Source organism: Fukomys damarensis, unplaced genomic scaffold (genome assembly GCF_012274545.1).
Source record: "Fukomys damarensis isolate Sample0158 unplaced genomic scaffold, DMR_v1.0_HiC HiC_scaffold_4, whole genome shotgun sequence".
NCBI classification, from domain to species: Eukaryota; Metazoa; Chordata; class Mammalia; order Rodentia; family Bathyergidae; genus Fukomys; species Fukomys damarensis.
In genome coordinates this window covers 15801632-15821374 of record NW_022900916.1, presented here as the reverse complement: position 1 = coordinate 15821374, position 19743 = coordinate 15801632, and the positions used below count along the sequence as shown (strand labels likewise).

Here is a 19743-nt window from a genome sequence, read left to right as displayed (position 1 = left end):
AAAGAGCGCCTAAAAATCTAGCTCACTGCCAAGGTCCTGGGTTCAACCTGCAATAACAACCAAAAATCCTGGGGATTTAGTTCAATGGTTGAGTACTTATGTAGCATGAGTGAGGCCCTTGTGTTTCTCTGCAGATTAAATATAGTTTAAGATGTGTTTTAGTATCAACTGAAACACAGTATCAACTGGGTGGTTAAATGTGACTCTGTCAACTTCAATGGCGATGGATCTTCTGAGGGAATTGTTTGAGCAGATTTCTAGGGCTGTCTAGGTGTGTCATAAAGGCATGACCTTGGTGCTATATCTGGTCCCTCACCTCTTCCTCTCTGGTACTGTTCCCCTGCTCTAGTTCTCAGCTGCCATGAACTAAGCATCTTTGCTCCATCGCATCCTTCTACCATGTTGTCTCTGGCTTGGAATCAGTTGTCCGTGGACTGAATCCTGTTAGATATGGGCCAAATTATACCTCTCCTCCTTTAAGTTATGGTACTGTGTCCAACAATGCAAAAGCTGATAAATACACACATATTAAAATACTTAAAAGTTCCAAAGCCCTATCACATAGTCAGCATTTTCATATCCTCATTAGATATTTGGAAACTGTCCAAAGATTCACAGCTAATAAATGAGAGGGCTAGGATTTGACATCAGGCTACTGGTTCTAGAACCCATATTCTTGACTACTAAGCTAATTACATATACAACCTATACGTGCACGACTGTAACAGCAGCACAGCAAAATAATACATCCAAGAGACTTAGAAACTAGTAACTGACCTGAAACATGAGAAGCTTTAAAAAAATTATTATCTTAGATTTATAAGGAAGTTAGCACCTTCTCTAAAGGTCCCTGACTCGTTTGTTTGTTTTTGGTACCAGAGATTGAACTCAGGTCCTTGCGCTTGCGAGGCAGGCAGCAGAACTGCTGAGCTAAATCCCGGCCCTCAAGGTCCCCGACTCTTACATGGTGGTGATGCTGAGAATGATTCAGCTTGGCACATCTACAATAAATAATGCTAGTTACATTGTCAAGCAGTGTAGTAGGTGTTTTATAGACTATTCACTCCCTATGTATTTTCCAGACCTTAGGCCCAATGTGATATAGCCTAGAAGAACTGGGGTTGAAATATGAAGTCAAGGCTGAAAAAAAGAACCTATTCTTAGTGTTAACCTCCTTCAGAGAGGCACTAACATAGCTTGTATTTTATTTAAAGTACTCATGTTCATATGGAAGTGGAAGAGAGGACTATGTAAAAAAAAAGAAGAAGCCATATTTGAATATATCAGTTCAAATGGTTGAGAATCATTGCTTCAGAGGGTTCTGTTTAGACCATCTGTATAGAGACGCATTTTGGCTATGTCTTCTCTAATCACAGCTATCGAACACAGGCATCATTTTCAGAGCAGTTGATAAAAAATGCAGCATCATGGAAACAACTTCTCAATTAAACATACCAAGTTCTGATTTTATTTTTAGGAGATCAAATTCATGTGCATCCTATAAAAAAAAGGAATAAATATCTGTAAGCATATGGATTATTTAATCTTTCAGGCTAAAGTTATAAACAGTTTATTCAGAGGAATTTGAGTACATTGGAAACCCAGTCTGAGTTCATTATCTTCTGCTTTTGATGTCTTCTACTTCCTTCCACATTCAACTGCTTTCTAACACACAGTCCAAACAAGTCATGTCACTCACTTAAAACACTTTAATTGTTCACAGCTTATAGCAATAGTCTGATAAAGTGTGTAGGGATGTAGTTCTACTGTGCTGGACATCTGCACTGGAATTATGGACATAGGCTCTGCTTCACAAGCAGACAGGTAATTTTACACATTCCAATTTTCACTTTATGCTGTCAAATATACTGCTTAAATTTGAATGTTTCTCTTCAGTCCCATCTTTTCAAAAACCTGCTTTCAATTTTCACAATGCAGAGACTTTATTCTGTTTCCTTCTTTCAACTGTCGGCCTGGGTAAATGTTTTAACTTATAAGCTCACAGAAGATAAAGATCATCCAATTCACCATGGCGGCTTTTAGCGTAAGCGTAGCACTGCCCTATGTAGGACCATCAGGAATTTGTGATGGTCTTGTACTGTCATTGAAAGTGACTGACGAGAGGTTAAAGACACCTATTAAACATGATGAAAGGGTAATTGCTACACAGCATTTAGGTACTAGGTTTCTTTTCGATTCAGAGGCATTAGGATATTACGAATTTAATTTGAACACAGAACCCTGAAACTATACACATGTATCAGTGGTAACTTGTTTCAGAGAAACAGATTTTCTGCTTTCATAAGAGTAAATACCCATGGACTGCCAACACCTTCCAGGTTCTTATTTTACCCAACTAAGAGCGGTGTCTTTGAGTGAAGAGCAGTGAAGGTGGGTGGGTGAAAGTGCAGCTCAGTCCACGAGTAACAGGGGGAGCTGAGGAAAGGAGGGGGCAAAGATAAAATTTATCCAGAAATATTTTCTATTCCCCTAACCCTTGGCTCCCAAGCTGTGATTCTGTCATGGGTTATTAGGTGCTGCCCTTCCCCTCCCCAGCGCATAGCTGAAGATCAGAGATAGAGGGAGTATGCATCTCCCCAGTACATGGGGAGAATAAAGGTTTAGAACTTCTAGCTTTAAGCTTCACTGCAATATAAAAAGGGCACCACAAGGAAAAGTGAACCAGCAATGTTCTTAAATTTCTTTTGCCCCAGTGCTGGTACTGAAGAGGCTGTAGAAACACACCTTAGACACTGTCCATTCCCCACCCTCCTCCTCTTTCCCCAAGGGCTTTGTGAATGGCGATAACCTCCCTTGCTGCTCTTCTGGTCACCAGAACATGCAGCACTGGAAAAAGACTCAGCCCTGTCACATCGTGACTACAGATCTGTACTTCTGAACTAGAATGATCTTGTAAAGCATCTCACGGGCAGACGAGCATGTGGTCTGTGTGATCCCACACTGACAGTTCACCCAGTCCATCATGCTACGTGATGCTCTCAGCTCTGGTTCTCCCTGATGGACATACTCTATTTCTTCTGTTTTGCCTAACACACTCTTAGGCATGGGATCATGATTGACAAAAGAAAGTATAAACCAACAAAGGTGCCAGTATTATTAGCTTTCTCCTGTCAGGATAAAACAAAATGAACATGAACAGAAGTACCTCACCTCCATGTGAACACAGAGTTTCTCAAATGTTTCTGCTTGCTTTTCACAGAAGAGACAGACAGCAGAGGCAGGGTGTTCTTCCCAATCAGACCAGTCACTGGTTAAAAAAACAGAAAACAAGGAGATTGCTTTCATTAACAAAGTGTACTAAAGTGACTTGGTATTCCTTCTTCTTTAGGAAACACTGCTGATCTCTTTCAACTCTGACATTCTGGTAAAGACTGTCACATCATGTTATGACTTTCTGATACAGCTTTTGAAATTCAAAGTTGCACTGAAATTAATATAAATAGTAAACAGGTGCTGCTGCATTGTCTCATATTTATCCTTCTGAGCCATTATTTCATTATCAAATCAGCGCTGTTTCCTTGAGCAACTAGGTTTCATTTGTAAAGCAGACATATCAAGAGATGTAACACTTTCTCATTAACCAGTCAGTAAGTATACATTCTGTGAGGACAAGGCAGTTGATTTCTGCACAACGACTAGTGTATGTTAAAGGAAAAGTGTATATCCCTCATGAGGGAAATATGGAATGGGGCAAGTGTTACATCTGGTGGTCAACAGAGGAAACAAGAATAAAGGATTCCCGTTAGCATTTTCATGCATTTATTAAAAAAAAAAAAAAAAAGTTTCCAACTTCCCAAACCAGGAAAAATGCCAGTAGGGAAGACAAGGAGCTACCCATTCAAACCCAAACAGGGGCACGTTTCTCAGGGCAAGTTCAGACATCACCACTGCTGTGCCTTTGATCAAACTAGCTCAGTCTACACCTGGGCTTCCACATGAGGAAACACTGAATACTTTCCGCCCTGAGGAAGTCACCAGCCCTTCTGATCCAGATCAGGACCATTACTATGTGTAATTGGTTGGGTTACAACTAGTACTTCCTAATGGGAAATAATGTTTCAAATTTTAGTCTAGAGGACTCCTTGTCTGAATCTTTCTGCACCAGGGAAATTCAGCAAATGGAAACTTCAATTTTGGATTAACTTCACTTTTTGGGGGTGGGTACCAGAGATTGAACTCAGGACTTTGTGCTTGTGAGGCAGATGGCAGCACCACTGAGCTAAATCCCCGTCCCTACTGCACTATTAAAGTAATATAAATCCAAAATCCTAGAAGAGAAAAATGCTGAATAGCTGTGAATAAAAGACAATGACTAATTGGGAATCCTCTCATGTTGAAAAGAATATTTCATAGGTTTATAATTTTAAGCAAAGAAGCTGTGAATGTTTTACATTAGTCATCAGTGAGCTAAAGAAAGAACTAACTTCATTTCTGTTATATTCTCTATTCCAATGACAATGCAAAGATCACACCATTTCAGGGTCTGGGGACGCACTGAGTAAACAAAGCATTCAGAGTATATTTTTTCTGAATTAGGTATTATTGGTGTGTTCATTTAATAGCTTTAATTTAGTCGGAGTAACAGTATCATTAATGATTATTACATGAAAATTATTTTGAATTCAAGTTCCTGCCATATGACTTGAAAAGGATGTATGGCTCAGAGAGATTTTCTTTTCTTTTTCCAATGACTTTAGATCAAACTGATTTTCTTCTCCTTATTGAAATGCTGTAATTAGCAACAATAACGAAACCTACTCCTCCGGATGGTCGAGCAACTCCTGATCATCTTCCAACTGAACTTCTTCCCATGATTTTCCAAGTTCCTTTAAAGGAAAAAGAGAAGGATTAGAGAGATTGAGAAGCAGGATGAAAGAGAGAAAAGAGATAAAAAATTTAAAACCAAACCAAACCAACCACAATCCCACTCAAATGGCTTTGAGACAATGCAAGCAGGATATACTGAAAACTGCACTTCAGTGAGAAGGATGGCTATATCTTAAGATGCTTTTGGTATATTTTTCTTTTTTTGGTACTGGGGATGGAACTCAGGACCTTGCGCTTGCAAGGCAGGTGGCGGTACCACTAAGTTAGATCCTTGGCCTTGTATATTTTTCTTTTTTGGTACCAAAGATCGTACTCAGGACCTTCACTTGTGAGGCAGGCGGCGGTACCAATGAGCTAAATCCCCGGCTCTATATTTTTCTTTTTGAAGAAGCAACAGTATCATTCCAGCCAAGTTCTTTTCTCTTAAATTTAAATTAGTGTTTGTGAATACTGGATACATTACCAGAATCTCTTTGGATCTTTTAAAAAAACCTAATAGCATCTCTTGACTGAATATCCCTGAAACAACTGCCTAAATGCACTGCTTCTACCCTGCTCTCCTATAATCTATTTCCTAGCCAGCAGTCAAAAGGAGCTTTCTGAAGGACACCCCTGTATGCAGAAATTCTCTCATGGCTTTCCCTCACACTTTCAAACAAAACTGAGTCCTTTCCATGGCTTGCAAGGCCTCCATGCCCTTTCCTGGCTCTCTCCACTTTATTTTCCACTCTTTTCCTCTTCCTCAATTTGTACCCACCAGACTGCTCTTTTTGCTGCACCTTGAACACGTCATGCTCACTTCCACCCAGCTACTTTCACATCTGCAGTATCCTACGCCTGACACTGGCTCTCCCATGTGCCTGCGCCTTCCTGCTCAGTCATTCTGGTCTCTGCATAAGATTACGGCTTTAGCCTCCCTCCCAATACCCTGCCTAATACGACATTCCTCTTCCAAGTTAGTTTCTGTTCCTCTAACTTGTTTCAGTGTTCTTGAAATCATGGATCATCGTGTATATTTATTTTCTTCTTTGCTATTCATGCTCCTACTAGGATGCCCAGCAAGTGCGGCCCTTGCTCATGTTTATATTTTTTAGACTCTGGCACATACTGGGTACTAGAACATATTCTTTGAGTTAAATAACAACGACAACAACAACAACAACAGCAACAACAAAAACCCTCAAAAAACTAAAAATTTAAGGTTAGTGTAGCCTTAGCTCAAAAGGAGTTTATAAGGCAATTAAATGAACAGGTACTCAAATATCTTTCCAAATCCCTTTTATTCCTTACATTTAGTGGAAAAGTTCTAAGGTTTTGAGACTATGACTGGCGAGTAGTCAAAATTTCAGCAAAAATTATGGAGAGATGAAGAAAGATTTCTTCTGGCCAAACCATTTTTCTTTTCTGTTTCTCCATCTCTTTTTCCCCTATCCTTTCTCTTTCCCCAATCTTCCAAAGATGCCATGCATAAGCAGTGTACCAAAGAGAGATGCAGGAATACTGATGGTCATCTTTTCAAGTAGCTCACAGAAAGGGTCACGCCAGCCCAATCTGCTTTAAGCACAGCCATACTTATTATTCAGTATCCTTCTTTTAGGAAAACACAGCCCAAAGTTGGTCCATTATGGACATTTTTCTCAAAGGTATTAATTTAGCTAAAAACAAAGAACTATGAGTGTTATTATGATTTAGGGGAAAAAGATAATCTATCATTCATGAACTTAATGACAGGTTTTGAAGCTGTCATTATCCATCAACTAGCTGAAGCATAAACTCAGTGGCACAGACATGTACCATAATGTGATTAGAGATAGTTAGCTTGGACTCTACAATGTACTTCCCAGAGTCATGATGAAGTGTCTGAACCTCATTACAGGACATCAAGAAGGGCTTCAACACTGTTGACAGTGCCCTGTCAACAAGTTTTGGCACTGATTTAAATCTTTCATGCCTTATTTGGTCTCTCTGGACTAAGACTCATGGTCTTGCTTTTATTGCTACAATATATGGTTCAAGGATGACCATCTATGATTCTGAATGATGGGGGCAAATGATGCTTACCAATAAATGTTTTGAGCCAAAAGGAACAACAAAAATATCTTTAACTATCAAACTCCAAAACTGAAATCATAATTTTGCAACTTCCTCAATATTCAGTATACCATACAGAAATGTATTTAGGTACTATATAATTTAATGATTTGTCAAACTTCAGAGGATTATGAAATTCTATGTTCATTATTAATACATTAGGAAATAAGCAATTTCCATGTGACAGTGGGCTACACTTTTCTGAAGTGCTCTGCTTTGGTATAGTGAAAAATATATGATTTATTACAGGAACAGGACTCAAAGAGTGAAAAAAACCCAAAAACCAAAACCCAAGCATATAACTTTCTAATTAAGATGCTTTGCTACTAATGAATCATGTTAGGAAGGCAAAGAATGCAAGAAAAACAAAGTTTGGAAGGAATGCCAGTAAATATGTTCCAAACACCCCCTCAAACCCCTGCATCAGATGGTTTATGAGCAATGAGAGAGTGGAGAAAAACGGGAAAAGAAAAGGTCCCCTTCAACCAGGACCCCTCTCCTCTAATAAACATTTACATGTGCATACAAAATAAACCCATTAGAAATGGAGACAGAGAAGCATCTTAAATGTAATCAAATTTAAATTATTTAAAAACTATGATTAATAGGTCAAGAGTCTACATTTGTTCTAAATGGTTTCATATATGTTAAAAGCAAAAAAATTTAAGTCAAATGATAAAGCCATGGCAAAAATAATTCCATGTAGAAAAAACTGAGGGCTTGAAACATAAGCATTAGAAGCCCCTGTGATGTTAAGCAGTAGGCAGGGGCATCTGACTGGTACCTCGCCCCTAACCCACCAGCTACCGAACCCTTCTGAGTTTGTGGAAAACAAAGCAAGAACTTGAAGTAGACAATCGAAAGGGCCTTAACTGTATTCGCAAGTCTATTGTTGAGGCACTGATAGGAATTATTAAACATAGGGAATTACCTCACTTAAGAAGAAAAAGGAACCTGTCAATTTGCTGGGTGGCCTTTGTGCCTGACTCCAGACCTGCACGGCTGCGGCGTGACCTTAGCAGCACATCCGGGATGCGCCCATCACTGCTGCGCTGGAGTCCAGTGTTTGAATGAGGTGAGGAGTCCTGTGGGTGGATGGCTCAACTACCACACCCTACACTGCACGAGAGGACGAACACTGACTGCGCACACCATTTCCAGGGGTCCCTGTGAACGGGCTTCCACATCTCTCCCATTCCAACCTCTGAATCTGAGACAGGAGATCCAGTCAGGTATAATATCCGCAGGATCCTCCTTTCTGTTTCTCATCGGGCCCTGGCAGCACTCATATGTACGCTGAATGTATGAAGCCCCAGAAGCGGGTGCACAGACACTGACCACTAACACGGCTGTCTTCCCCCAACACTCATGCACGCCAGCTTTCTCTTCAGACGAGTATCACCTGGGCATCTTTCGTTCTCTTCTTAAATTTAATTTAAATAGTAAGCCTCCCTTATCATTGCTTAAATAAAAATTTAGAGGAATTTATCTTCATAGCATTGGCTTCATTCTTCATGCTGAATATTCTTTGTTAATGGAGTCTAAAGTGAAACCAAAACCATGCTGTAAATTGTTGGCCCTCATTTTTCTTTATATATTACTACTTCTTGGAAGTCTTATATACATTCTATGTATCATCACACTTTTTGCTTACCATAATATTCTTTTGTGTATGTGTGTGTGTGTGTGTGTGTGGTAGTGGGGACTGTAACACACTGAGTTACATTCCTAGCCCTTTTTAAATTGTTTTTGTTTTTGAGATAGGGTCTTGCTAAGTCACTAAGTTGCCCAGGCTGGGATGCTCCTGCCTCAGCCTCCCAGAGTTCTGGGATTATGGGCATGAACCACCACACCTGCCTTACAACAATATTCTTTAAAATATTCCTTCAGTGCTATTAAGGTTGGTATCTCTGGTGTGCACTCCTCTAGTTCGGGATACTAAACATTTTAGACACCAATGGCTTCTCTAGCTCTTTTCAAAGGCACTGTATCATTTTCATGATGCTAAGGCATCCTAACACACTGCAGGCCCCACTCCTGTCATTCTTACACTTATTGGCTGTTTTCCTCAGCAGGGAGCACACAGGACTAAGAAGGCTCCTAAAGTGCAGATTAAAGTTAGCTTCAATTTGATGTTGGCTCACTTTCTAGCTACAAAAAAGAATGAGCAAGGGAGGGTGAATAGATTATTATGAAATCATTATGACTACTTGACTAAAAACTCAACCCAAAGAATGAAATGTAGGTACTAGTATTTATCTCAATTATAAAAATGAGAGAAATTGATATAGAGAATAACTTGCTGTGTGTGACTCTAGGAAAATTTTTAATTTCTCAGAGCCTCAGACTTCTGTTCTATGAAATAGGCTTAATAGTGTCTGTCTGGCAAGCACAAGTCTCTGAGTTCAATTACTAGTACCAAAAGAAAAAAGAAAAGGCTTAATAAAAATATCTGTGTCAGCTGGATGTGGTGGTGCATACCAATAATCCTGGCATTTGGGAGGCTGAGGCAGGAGGACGGACGGGAGTTTGAGGCCAGCCTGAACTACAGCAAGACTCCGTCTCAAAAAAAACCAAACAAGCAAAAACCAAAACAAAAAACCAAAACCAAAAAAGCCCAAACTCAATAATAATAGCTGCGTCATAGGGATATGAGTAAGAATAAATGATTCAATGTGAGTACTTAAGGGCCACAGTAAGTGCTCTAATAGCTGTTATTAAAAAAATGCATGTGTCAAAGTTATCCTGAAGCTGTGATTTAATTATTTAATATTTATTAAAACCTTTCCATGTTTTTTAGCTGTGGTTACTACGGCCAATCTAGATTGTGTGGCCAGTAAAATCCAGTGTCGTAAGGACAGCTGGCACTGGAAAATGATTTTGGTTTTGACAGTCACACTTCTCTAAAAATGCCAGCAGATGAGTGTGCAGACGCTTTGAAGTTTCCCCTAAAAGGTAAGCTCCTCCAGCTACACAACGCTCTGCTGAGACCCAACTCGTGAATATTAGTGTAAAAGAGCCCTGGGAGGAAGAACCATGAAATTGCCCGCACAGAAACTGCCTGCAGCAGCTGAGTATTTCTTAGTGCTAACTCTGAAGTCCACTCCCTAGGGACTGGACTGGGCCCTAAGGCAGTATTTGTTGTGGGAAGTAACGGCAGTGATTTCAAGGGAGGAGTGAAGGACTCAGTGCGGAGAGTGGCACTGCCTTTAGCTGGCTGTAAAATGTTTGTAGCAAACCATGGTAACCTCCCGAGTCAATCTTCACACACATGCTCAATGCACTTCTCAAGGGGAAATCAGTCTAACACTGTAAGGATTAGTTAGACAAAAATTCTACCCCATAAGGAAATTTCCAACATAACTCAGGATATGCTTATTGCTACCCAAAGATAAAATGGCTGATTATATTCAATTAGCCTTCTTAATTCATTCATATCGAGAGGAAAAATAAACAGTTTCTACTGGTTAAGGAAGTACCAGTCAAGAACAAAACTCCTCAGCTTTCTTCCCATTCTTCTCCTCCCAAGAATTATTCAACCCCTTTCTCTGAGTAGTTCTCTTCCTTTGTTACACGGAATTAAAAAGTCAGTGGACGGAGGGCAGGACTTGTTGCCCTTTCCAGTCGTCGTGTCAATCTGAGATCTCCTCCCATATTTCTAACTATCCCCCAAAGTGACATCTGTCTCCAACTGAATACCACTCCTCGCCAAACTGTAACCTACACAGGCCAACAAATAGTACTGAAGATTTCTGGGCAAGGACAGCTTTCCATAGGAACTCCTTGGCACAGTAATGTGGGTAATCTACCCTATTGGCCAAACAAATCAAAGTTTCTTGCATAGCAATGCGGCTTGGTTTCTCTGAAACTCCCCTTCAAAATCAGTTGGCCCAGAGAATGAAGATGCACTTTGTGTGCGTGCATGTATCTTAGTGGGCAGAAGAGGGGAGGTGAGAAAATTACCTTTAAAGAGTTGTCCTGCATAGCACCTAGCGTATCCAGTGCTCAGAAACATTTTTTGAACAGAATAAAGAAGTCTCCAGCTTTAGGTTACCAGATAATACCATTAGTGGAGATGGAGTCTGTATACCCAAATGTTGCATTTTTTTGGGTCACAATCACTGAGCTCTAGTGATATACCACGTGAGCACTTGCCAAGTCAAAGACAAATCAAATCATTTTTGTAAATCAAATGTTTTGTAAGCTACTGACAACTGCTGGTTGATATTACCCCTCAGTTACATTTTAACTTTTTACTAATTTGTTATTCAAACACCAGCTGGCTGCCCCGGCCCGCGGGGTCAGTAATTGGCGGAGCTCGAGAAGGGGAAGTACCTGGAAATGAGACAAGAGGGGCGCGGAAAGAAGGAGACCAAGCAAAGAGTTGTCAAGGTCTCATTTATTTGCAGATACAGGCAGTTTATAAAGGCAAAAACCGCAAAATTGTAAGAGGAAATAGTTAACCATAAACTTTGGGAGGAGAATGTAACAATAGTATAACACAATGTTACAGGGTAATGACCTAGATCACTTCTTTACGTAAACCCGTTGTCATGGGTAACGACACAACTGTGTTGATGGGGTGATCAGCGGGGAAGCTGTTTGGTTTTTACTTAGGACAGGCTAGCAGCTTAGTCTACCACAGTTGGCCGTTAGGGAGACTGCAGTATGGTAGTCAAATTTATTTATTATTATTATTATTATTTTTTTGGCGCTGGAGATCGAACTCAGGACCTTGCACTTGTGAGGCAGATATGGTACCACTGAACTAAATTCCTGGCCCTGCAGTCAAATTTAAATAACGAGAAGAAAGCTTACCAAATAATTAATGACATAAAATCGGTCATATTCTTTGTTCTTTGGATTGATTCTGCGATGCTGTTTTTTTCTCATGTGATCTTTAAGTGTGTTTTTATCCCTGAAGGTCTTCTCACAGTACAGGCATTGTAAACTAAAAGAAATACAGAGATGCTGTTAAACAAGTCTCTTGGATAACTGCTATGAGAATCCTTTACAGAGTTTTGCATTTTTTCATTTTAGGTCACAACAAACTCCTCAGTTGGATGCACTATCTTTGTGTGAATCCCCTTGCTTCTTCATTCACGTGGTCCTGCGGGAGGCAGGGTATAGTTTATTTTGCAGTTGACTAAACTCATCAACCTGGTGAATAGTTAAAACCATGACAAGGATACTAACATGAAAAACGTTATCTTGGTGCTTTACTCAGACTTATGTATTGTAAAGTGAAAATGCAGACATATTCTTTAAATAACTACACTGATGACTAGCAGCAAGAGCCATGATTGCATATAATAATTAGTACATGGTGTAGTAGATTCTGCAAGCTGAGCTGTGAAACAAAAGTTGACTGCTTCTCTGTTGTTCCTTTTTGATTTCTAAAGTAAAGATAACACATTTTTGAGAATTTTTATGATGATTTCATATATATTTACTGAGCATTTATGTATTATAGTGTGGTAGATATTTTACTCATGTAGAGGAATATATGAATATATATGATTAAAGTAAATGCTAGATGCTATTATAATAGTATTTTCATATGTCTACTGATTAAATATTTTTATTGATGGGGAATTCACTTCTTTTTTTTTTTTTGTACCAGGGATTGAACTCAGGTCCTTGTGCTTGCAAGGGGGAATTCACTTCTGAGTAAAGTAGTAACTACCAGTATTGAACAGATTACTGACAAAATGTGTTTTCCTAACTAAACTTGACACATGATACTACCTGTAACTTACAGCCTGAGTCAGAGTCACAAAGAGTAAGTCTAATCTAGTCTGTAATCTAGAGGCAAACACAGTTAGATATAACCTCTGTTATCTAACAACTCTCAAATGACTGCGATCTGCTACTTCTTCAGTTTACAATTCTTTAATATAATCTCTATTATACATCCTTTCTTATTTCTTAGGAAGAGAAATAAGTATATATTTTTTCAGTAAACAAATATCAGTAAGCTGATTATTGATATTCATTATTGCTAATCCTGTCAGAAAGCACATCTGGTATTATTTTAAAAATGAAGGGTCATTTAACAAAAAAGTAAAGTAATTAACTTTGACATAACATTGACACAAAAAAAGCCAGCCATGGTGGCGCATGCCTGTAATCCAGCACTGGGGAGGCTGAAGCAGGAAGAACGCCGTGAATTTGAGGCTAGCCTGGGCTGTATGTTGAGTTTAGCTTGGACCTGGACTGCACTTTAATTAAAACATGTAAGTAACAGTAAAAGCAATATAATCTAGATAAAGTGAGGATTGTTATAAAAAATGCAAGCTCCTACAGCACCAAAAATAAGAAATTTCTACTTATTTATTTACTCCTATTAATTTCTTAGAAATGTGCAACAAAGACCAAGGCTCAAACAGGTTTAGGCTATATTTCACAGAATACTACCTACTTGTCGAGTTTCTTCTGTAATGTACAGAGAAATTCACTGCAGTTCACAATGTTGTCTGGCAATCCAATGTTGAAAGCGTGTTCTCTGGCCATGTGGTTCAAAAGAACAGATCTATGAGGAAATTTGAGTACTTTTTATTATTTATAAGTCATCTAGGAACAAATTCGGCTGGGAATTGCATTTATGTGACAACATTAACTGCAACACAAGCATGAAGCACTGACATGAGCTACGACAGAGTAACATTTTATAAAGTGTAACCACATCGGTGCTTTCAAGAGAAGCTAAAACGTCTTACATTATCTGACACTGGAGAGTTATACCCTGTAGGATTATCAGGTGTTTTAACTTATTACATAAAGTGGTCTTCCTTTGCTTTTCCTGTTCATCATGAGTATAACTGTTGATTTTAGGTGTTAACTTTACTCGAGGAAGAAACACTACAGAACTTGTAAAGCATTATTTCTGGGTATGTCTGTGCGGTTGTTTCCAGAGGAGAGAGGGTGTGAATCTGAGTGGGCAAACAGGAAGATCTACCCTGAATGTGGGAAGGCACCATCTAATCAGCCCGGACAGAACAAAAACAGAAAAGACTGGGCCTCTCATTCTCTCTTTTGTGGCTGGGACACTGTCTTCTTCCTGTTCGTGGATACCAGAACTCCAGGCTTTCTGGGCTTAGAACTCTAGGACTTACACCAGTGGCCCCAGGGATGTCAGGCCTTGAGCTGAGCTACACTCTTCAGCTTCTCTGGTTCCGAGTCTGTTGGACACGGACTGCACCATGCTCTGGCATCCCAGTGTCTCTAGCTTTCACATTGCTGTGGCTCTTTTCAGCCTCTGTAATTGCATGGGTCCATTCCTCTCACCACCCTCCTCTTGGTCCTCCCTTCCCCCATACACACAGTGCACTCCACCGATTCTGTCCTTTGGGAGAACCCCGACTAGTTCAACTGGGAAGAGAAGAGGGAACCGCCTACCAGAAAGATGACTTGCTGTGACCTGTAATTGTAGACATTCAGCTTTATCTATGGAGGAGACTCAGAACCCACAGTTAATGGGGTCTGATTATATGAAAGGTTATGATAACCTGGAAACCCACTTACAGCCTGTTTATTCTTTTATGCAAATTGGAAAATTTTGGTTTTATTTTCTCAATTCAAACTGATTTTCAATTAATATATAAAACTACCCATTTATGGGCTACTGTGTGATATTTGGATATGTGCATATGTGTCATGTTTAATTCAGATTAATGAGTTTAAATTTATGTCTCAAATGCATATAATTTCTTTATGGTTGCAAGTGTCCAAACGCCTTTTTAGCTTTCTGAAGTACACAATGCAGTGCCATTCTCTGTCACCCTCCTGAGCAAGAGCACTCCAGAACTTCTCATTGCTCACTATAACTCAGCCTTCCCTACTTCCACTTTTCCCAGCTTTGGTAACCACCGTTCTACGCTCAACTTCCATGAGATCAACTTTTTAAAGACTCCATATATGAATGAGTTAATGTGGCCCTCGACTGCCTATGAATGGCTTCTTTCACTTGACACAACGTCCTCCATCCTCAAAGAAGCAAATGACAGGATTTCACTCTTCTATATGGATGAATCGTACTCCACGATGTATATAAGCCACATAGAACTTTTAATTCAGGTACCTTTCACATAGCCAAAGAGCATATGCATATAATCATCTATCTTCAGTCAGATTTTATCACAATTTTACTTCATAAAATACAGGTGACAGTTTTGAGGAGCAGAGAAGTACAGATGCCACTAATAAGAGCAGACAGTGACACATTATACAGTTTATTTTATCTAGCTCATTTAGATACTTAACTTGCTCCCCCAACTGTTTTTAGTAGCAACGATCTTTAAAAAAACAGTGACTTTTTTTTTTTTAACCATGAAGGAGATCCATTAACTAATCTACGCTTACATGTGTCTATCTGCTTAGCTATTACTAATAACTTGGACTAAAAGTACTTGGGGTAGTTTGCAGTGCCTTTTGGGCCTACTAGGCTTTTCCACATAGCCCTGACAGAGGTGGGAGTGGTTTCTAGTCAATTTAGCTTTCATTTTTAAGAAATGAAATGCTTGTCAGTTTTCTTTTTGTTTTTGAGACAGGGTCTCACTATGCAGTTGAGACTGACCTGGAACTCACTATGTAGCCCAGGCTGGTCTCAAACTCACAGTGATCCTCTGGCCTCAGCCTCCCGAGTGCTGGGATTATAGGCGTGCGCCACCACGCCCGGCTGCTTGTCAGTTTTAACCAGTATTTCAACTTTTTACCTTCTTTATAAACTCTTTGTTGTTGTGTTTTTGAGAGAGGATCTTGCTTTGTGGTACAGGATGGCCCTGAACTCACTATGTAGCTTAGGTTGGTCTGTAACTTGTGGCGATCCTCCTGCCTCAGGTCCAAGTGCTGGGATTACAGTCCTGTATCACCACACCTGGCCCTTCATTATAAACTTAATTTTATTATTAATCATAGTTTTTTTTTAAATTATAAGTTTTATAGAAACAGTTTCAAATTATCTTTTTCACAGTCACAATGGTCCTTAAAGGCATGCAATAATTACGAATATAATTAATACAGTCTGGGTTCAACTAAATTTTACATAAAATATTATTTCATGTACTTTTTTTTCTCAAGTACTTTTTCCGTCTAAGCTTTAGAAATAAAGATTTCCCTACATACTTCTCTCCAAAATGATTTTTTCCCTGGTTTAACATTTTATTTTGCAGAGTCTCCTTTAAACCTACAAATGTGATTTGGACAAATGAGATTAAGCTACAGAAATAGTTTTGAGAAGCTGAGGAAGAAGCACTTTTGGAATGATGAAGTATGGACCTCTGAAAATATGTTCTTCCATAAAAGAAATACAGACACTGGCAGAAAAATGTCAAAATAATTCTAATTTTGAAGAACTCTGTAAATTTACCAGAGGTATACAACAATCCAAACAACATTTATTTAAGAAAAATGATTCAATTGTGCTAAGAATGGTGAGTCTGGTTGCATTGTCGTTTTTTGAGACAGGGTCTCACTATGTAGTTGAGACTGACCTGGAACTCACTATGTAGCCCAGGCTGGTCTCGAACTCACAGCGATCCTCCTGCCTTAGCCTCCCGAGTGCTGGGATTGCAGGAGTGCGCCACCACACCCAGCTCTGTTTGTGTTTTAATTTCCCCTACCCCATTCCTCCATGTTAGCTGCACAGCAGCCTTAAAAACCAGCAGTGTCACAGCCGCTGTGGGAGGGGTGGTGAGCAGAAGTGGGCAGGCTCTCCTAAGGGGTCCTTCCCATTTAACTTGTCTGTAGGCACGGAGAAACTTTCCATTTCATAGTTGGCTTTTATGTGATTGGCCATGATTCACTCTGAGAAAAATTTCATTCCTAGGCCTTTTGACAAAAAGTAATCAGTGACAATTTTTTAACATCACAGCTACCTGAGGCAATGCCAACGGAAAAAAAAAAAAAAAAACCAGGTTGGGCAAAATATGTTCAAGAAGTTTGGGCAAATGAGACACCTATAGAGAACTTCTGAAAAGTTCTGACAGATTCTTGGTGACAGAGAAGATCATACACATGTGCAAGGCTGTGTGCATAACTAGGAAAGACATAAGGAGACCCTAATCTGTCACTTCTGGCTAACTCTGAGACTGTCCAGTCATAAAGTGGAGGCTAAGGTGGAGCTGTAAACTGTTATAGGGTTGAAGAAGTGCCCTAAGTCACAAAAAAACCCTTGACAAAGAGCAGAAGATATATTGGCTCAAGGCATTAAAGGAAATCTTTATCTGATCATTAGCTTAAGACTAAACTAACTGAGTAGAGACCTCAGTGGCCACACATGATCAAGAACACAGTTGAAAAGAATTAGCCTAGAAAAGCCATCTAACATACAAATAGCAACAAAAGTCCTGGTGAGGCAAAAAAGGAATCTGATTTTTTAGACTTGGTGCATTGTAAAAGTTGAGTTTTCAACAAAAAAACTACAAGATATGAAAAAAACAGAATGGCTCACGTACATGGACAACAGAAACAGCCAACAGAAATTATTCCTGAGGAAGTCTAGATGTTGGACTTATCTGACAATGAATTTAAGTCAGTTAATATGAACATTTTCAGAGAGCTAAAGGAAACCGTGTCTAAAGAATCAAAGTATGAGTATATCTTATCAAACAGAGTAATAATAAAAGACAGAAAAAAATATATATATAATTATAAATACAAGACATTATGGAGTTAAATGAAAATTTCACTAGAGAGGTTCAAAAGATTTGAGCTGGGCAACACTCTGGAAAGGCTGAGACAGCAGAATCCGAGGCTGGCTTGGGCAAATTAGTGAGGATCTGACTCAAAAATGAAGAACAGCAGAAGGGCTGGGGATGCAGCTAAGTACAAAGGCTCTGGGTTCAATGCCCACTACTGAAGAAACCAAACCAAACCATGCCAGAGTCTGAGAAACCACCAAGTCTACCAACATACATATTCCAGATTTCTAAGAGGTGGGGAGAGAGCAGCAAAGACAAAGACAGAGTCTTGACAGTGAAAAACACTGATTCATATAGAAGGGATTCTTAACAAGGCATCTGGGTAAACACTGAATAGTTTCTTTGGTGTGAAAAACTGTAATAGTACATAAGATCCTAATGAGATAATTGACCATGTGAAACAGGAAGAAAAGGGCTAAAGTATGGAAAGTGGGAAGGGTAGGGGAAAGGTAATGAGGGAAAAGAAAAAAATATGAGAAAATGAAAAAATGGAAATAAAGTGTCTGTAAATGGGAGGAGAGGAGGGGGTGAAGGGAGGGCAGGGACAAGGGGAAAAAATGAGAACTAAGACCTGTCATGTAAAGGTACAAGATTCCAATAATGAATGTAACTGTACTGTATACCTAAAATGCACCAATAAACTCAATGAGAAAACAAAACAAAACAAAAAATGCAACTGACCTCTCATGAAAAATTATGGAAATAAGAAAGTAATGGGGGGTTGGGGATTTAGCTCAGTGGTTCCGCCGCCTGCCTCGCAAGCACAAGAACCTGAGTTTGATCCCCGGTACCAGAAAAAAAAGAAAACAGTGGGATTCAAAGTGCCTAAAGAGAGACTGTCAACTAAGAATTCAATGTCAGTAAAACTATTCCTCAAAACGGGGAAAATCAACAAACAGATATGGAAATAGATCTTTGCCAGCAATTCTGCTACATGACAAACTAAAGTCCTTTAGGCTAAACACAAGAGATACTTGAAAGACAACTTCATACAGCAGTGAATGATTATAAAACATGTTTGTGAACTTATCATGTATAAAGATGTAATTTGTATGATAACAGGTGGGGGGGTAACGTAACACTGGAACAAAGTTTTTGTAGATTATTGAAATTAATATTAATTGGTATTAATCTGGACTAGGTTGTTTTAGGTTAAATGTTAATTGGAGACAATATGGCAATCACTAAGAAAACAGCTCAAAAACATGACAAAGGAAACATGAGATTAAAATCATACTCTAGAAAATACCTATTCAACACAAAAGATGGCAGTAATGGAAGAAAGGGAAAAAGATGAAAAACAGAAAACAAACAAGAAAATGATAGATGCAAATCCAATCTTATTAGTGATTACATTGAACATAAATACTTCCAATCAAAAGGCAGAATTGGTCGCACTACATGCTATCTATACGATATGCTTTACATTCAAAGAAACAAAGGGGTTGACAAAAATAGCTTTTATATGTCACACTCAAGGGTGTGTAGGAAGGGAAAAGAGTCCATGCAGGAAAGCACTTATTCCTCTACCTTTGTTATTACCGACCTCTTCTGTCTACCCTTTTTATGTCCCTATGCTGAGAGAACAAAAATGTAGGCCTATGTTATTACTTACACTGTAGTACGGTAGTGACAGTGATACATTTTGAGGGGTGGGTTGTCAGGCAATTTTGTCACTGTGCCAACATAGATGGAGATGATGTTGGTCAATGCTCAACACTGCTACCTGGTGCAATCAAGAAACACGAACATGAGATGGATGGGGCTGTTGCTGGTGTAACTCAACCTGTAGTTTCCTGGCAAGCCCTTTTCAAGAAGTAGGAATATACTCTAAAATGGTGATAAAAGTCCAGTCCAGTCAGTATCACTGAATGCTGGAACTTGAGCCAGCCTGATTTCCAGAGGGAAAAGAGGCCTCAGACTGAGTTCAACGACTTCAGCAACTATAATGAAATCCCAATGCAAACTTGACAACAAAGCTCAATGTAATTGCTGGATGGTGAATGCACTTCTGTGCCAGGAGGGTGTTAGTTCCTGATACCTTGGGGGGAGGGCAAAGAAACTGCCTTCAGGATCTCCCCCTACCTTGACCTATCTGTCTCTT

At 39.3% G+C, this 19743-nt stretch overlaps 1 protein-coding gene across 6 annotated transcripts in view; it reads right to left on the bottom strand.

The window, feature by feature from the left end:
• Nucleotides 1–19743, bottom strand: part of Znf277 (zinc finger protein 277) — a 118819-nt gene that overhangs the window by 3464 nt on the left and 95612 nt on the right. For all 6 annotated transcript variants that reach the window (XM_033756951.1, XM_010643381.3, XM_010643382.3 and 3 more), the window contains 5 exons: nt 13361–13471; nt 11758–11890; nt 4780–4847; nt 3172–3268; nt 1456–1498 (listed from right to left, as the gene is read on the bottom strand). In XM_033756951.1, coding sequence (XP_033612842.1) covers nt 1456–1498; nt 3172–3268; nt 4780–4847; nt 11758–11890; nt 13361–13471 — 452 coding nt within the window. The remainder of the gene's footprint in view (nt 1–1455; nt 1499–3171; nt 3269–4779; nt 4848–11757; nt 11891–13360; nt 13472–19743) is intronic.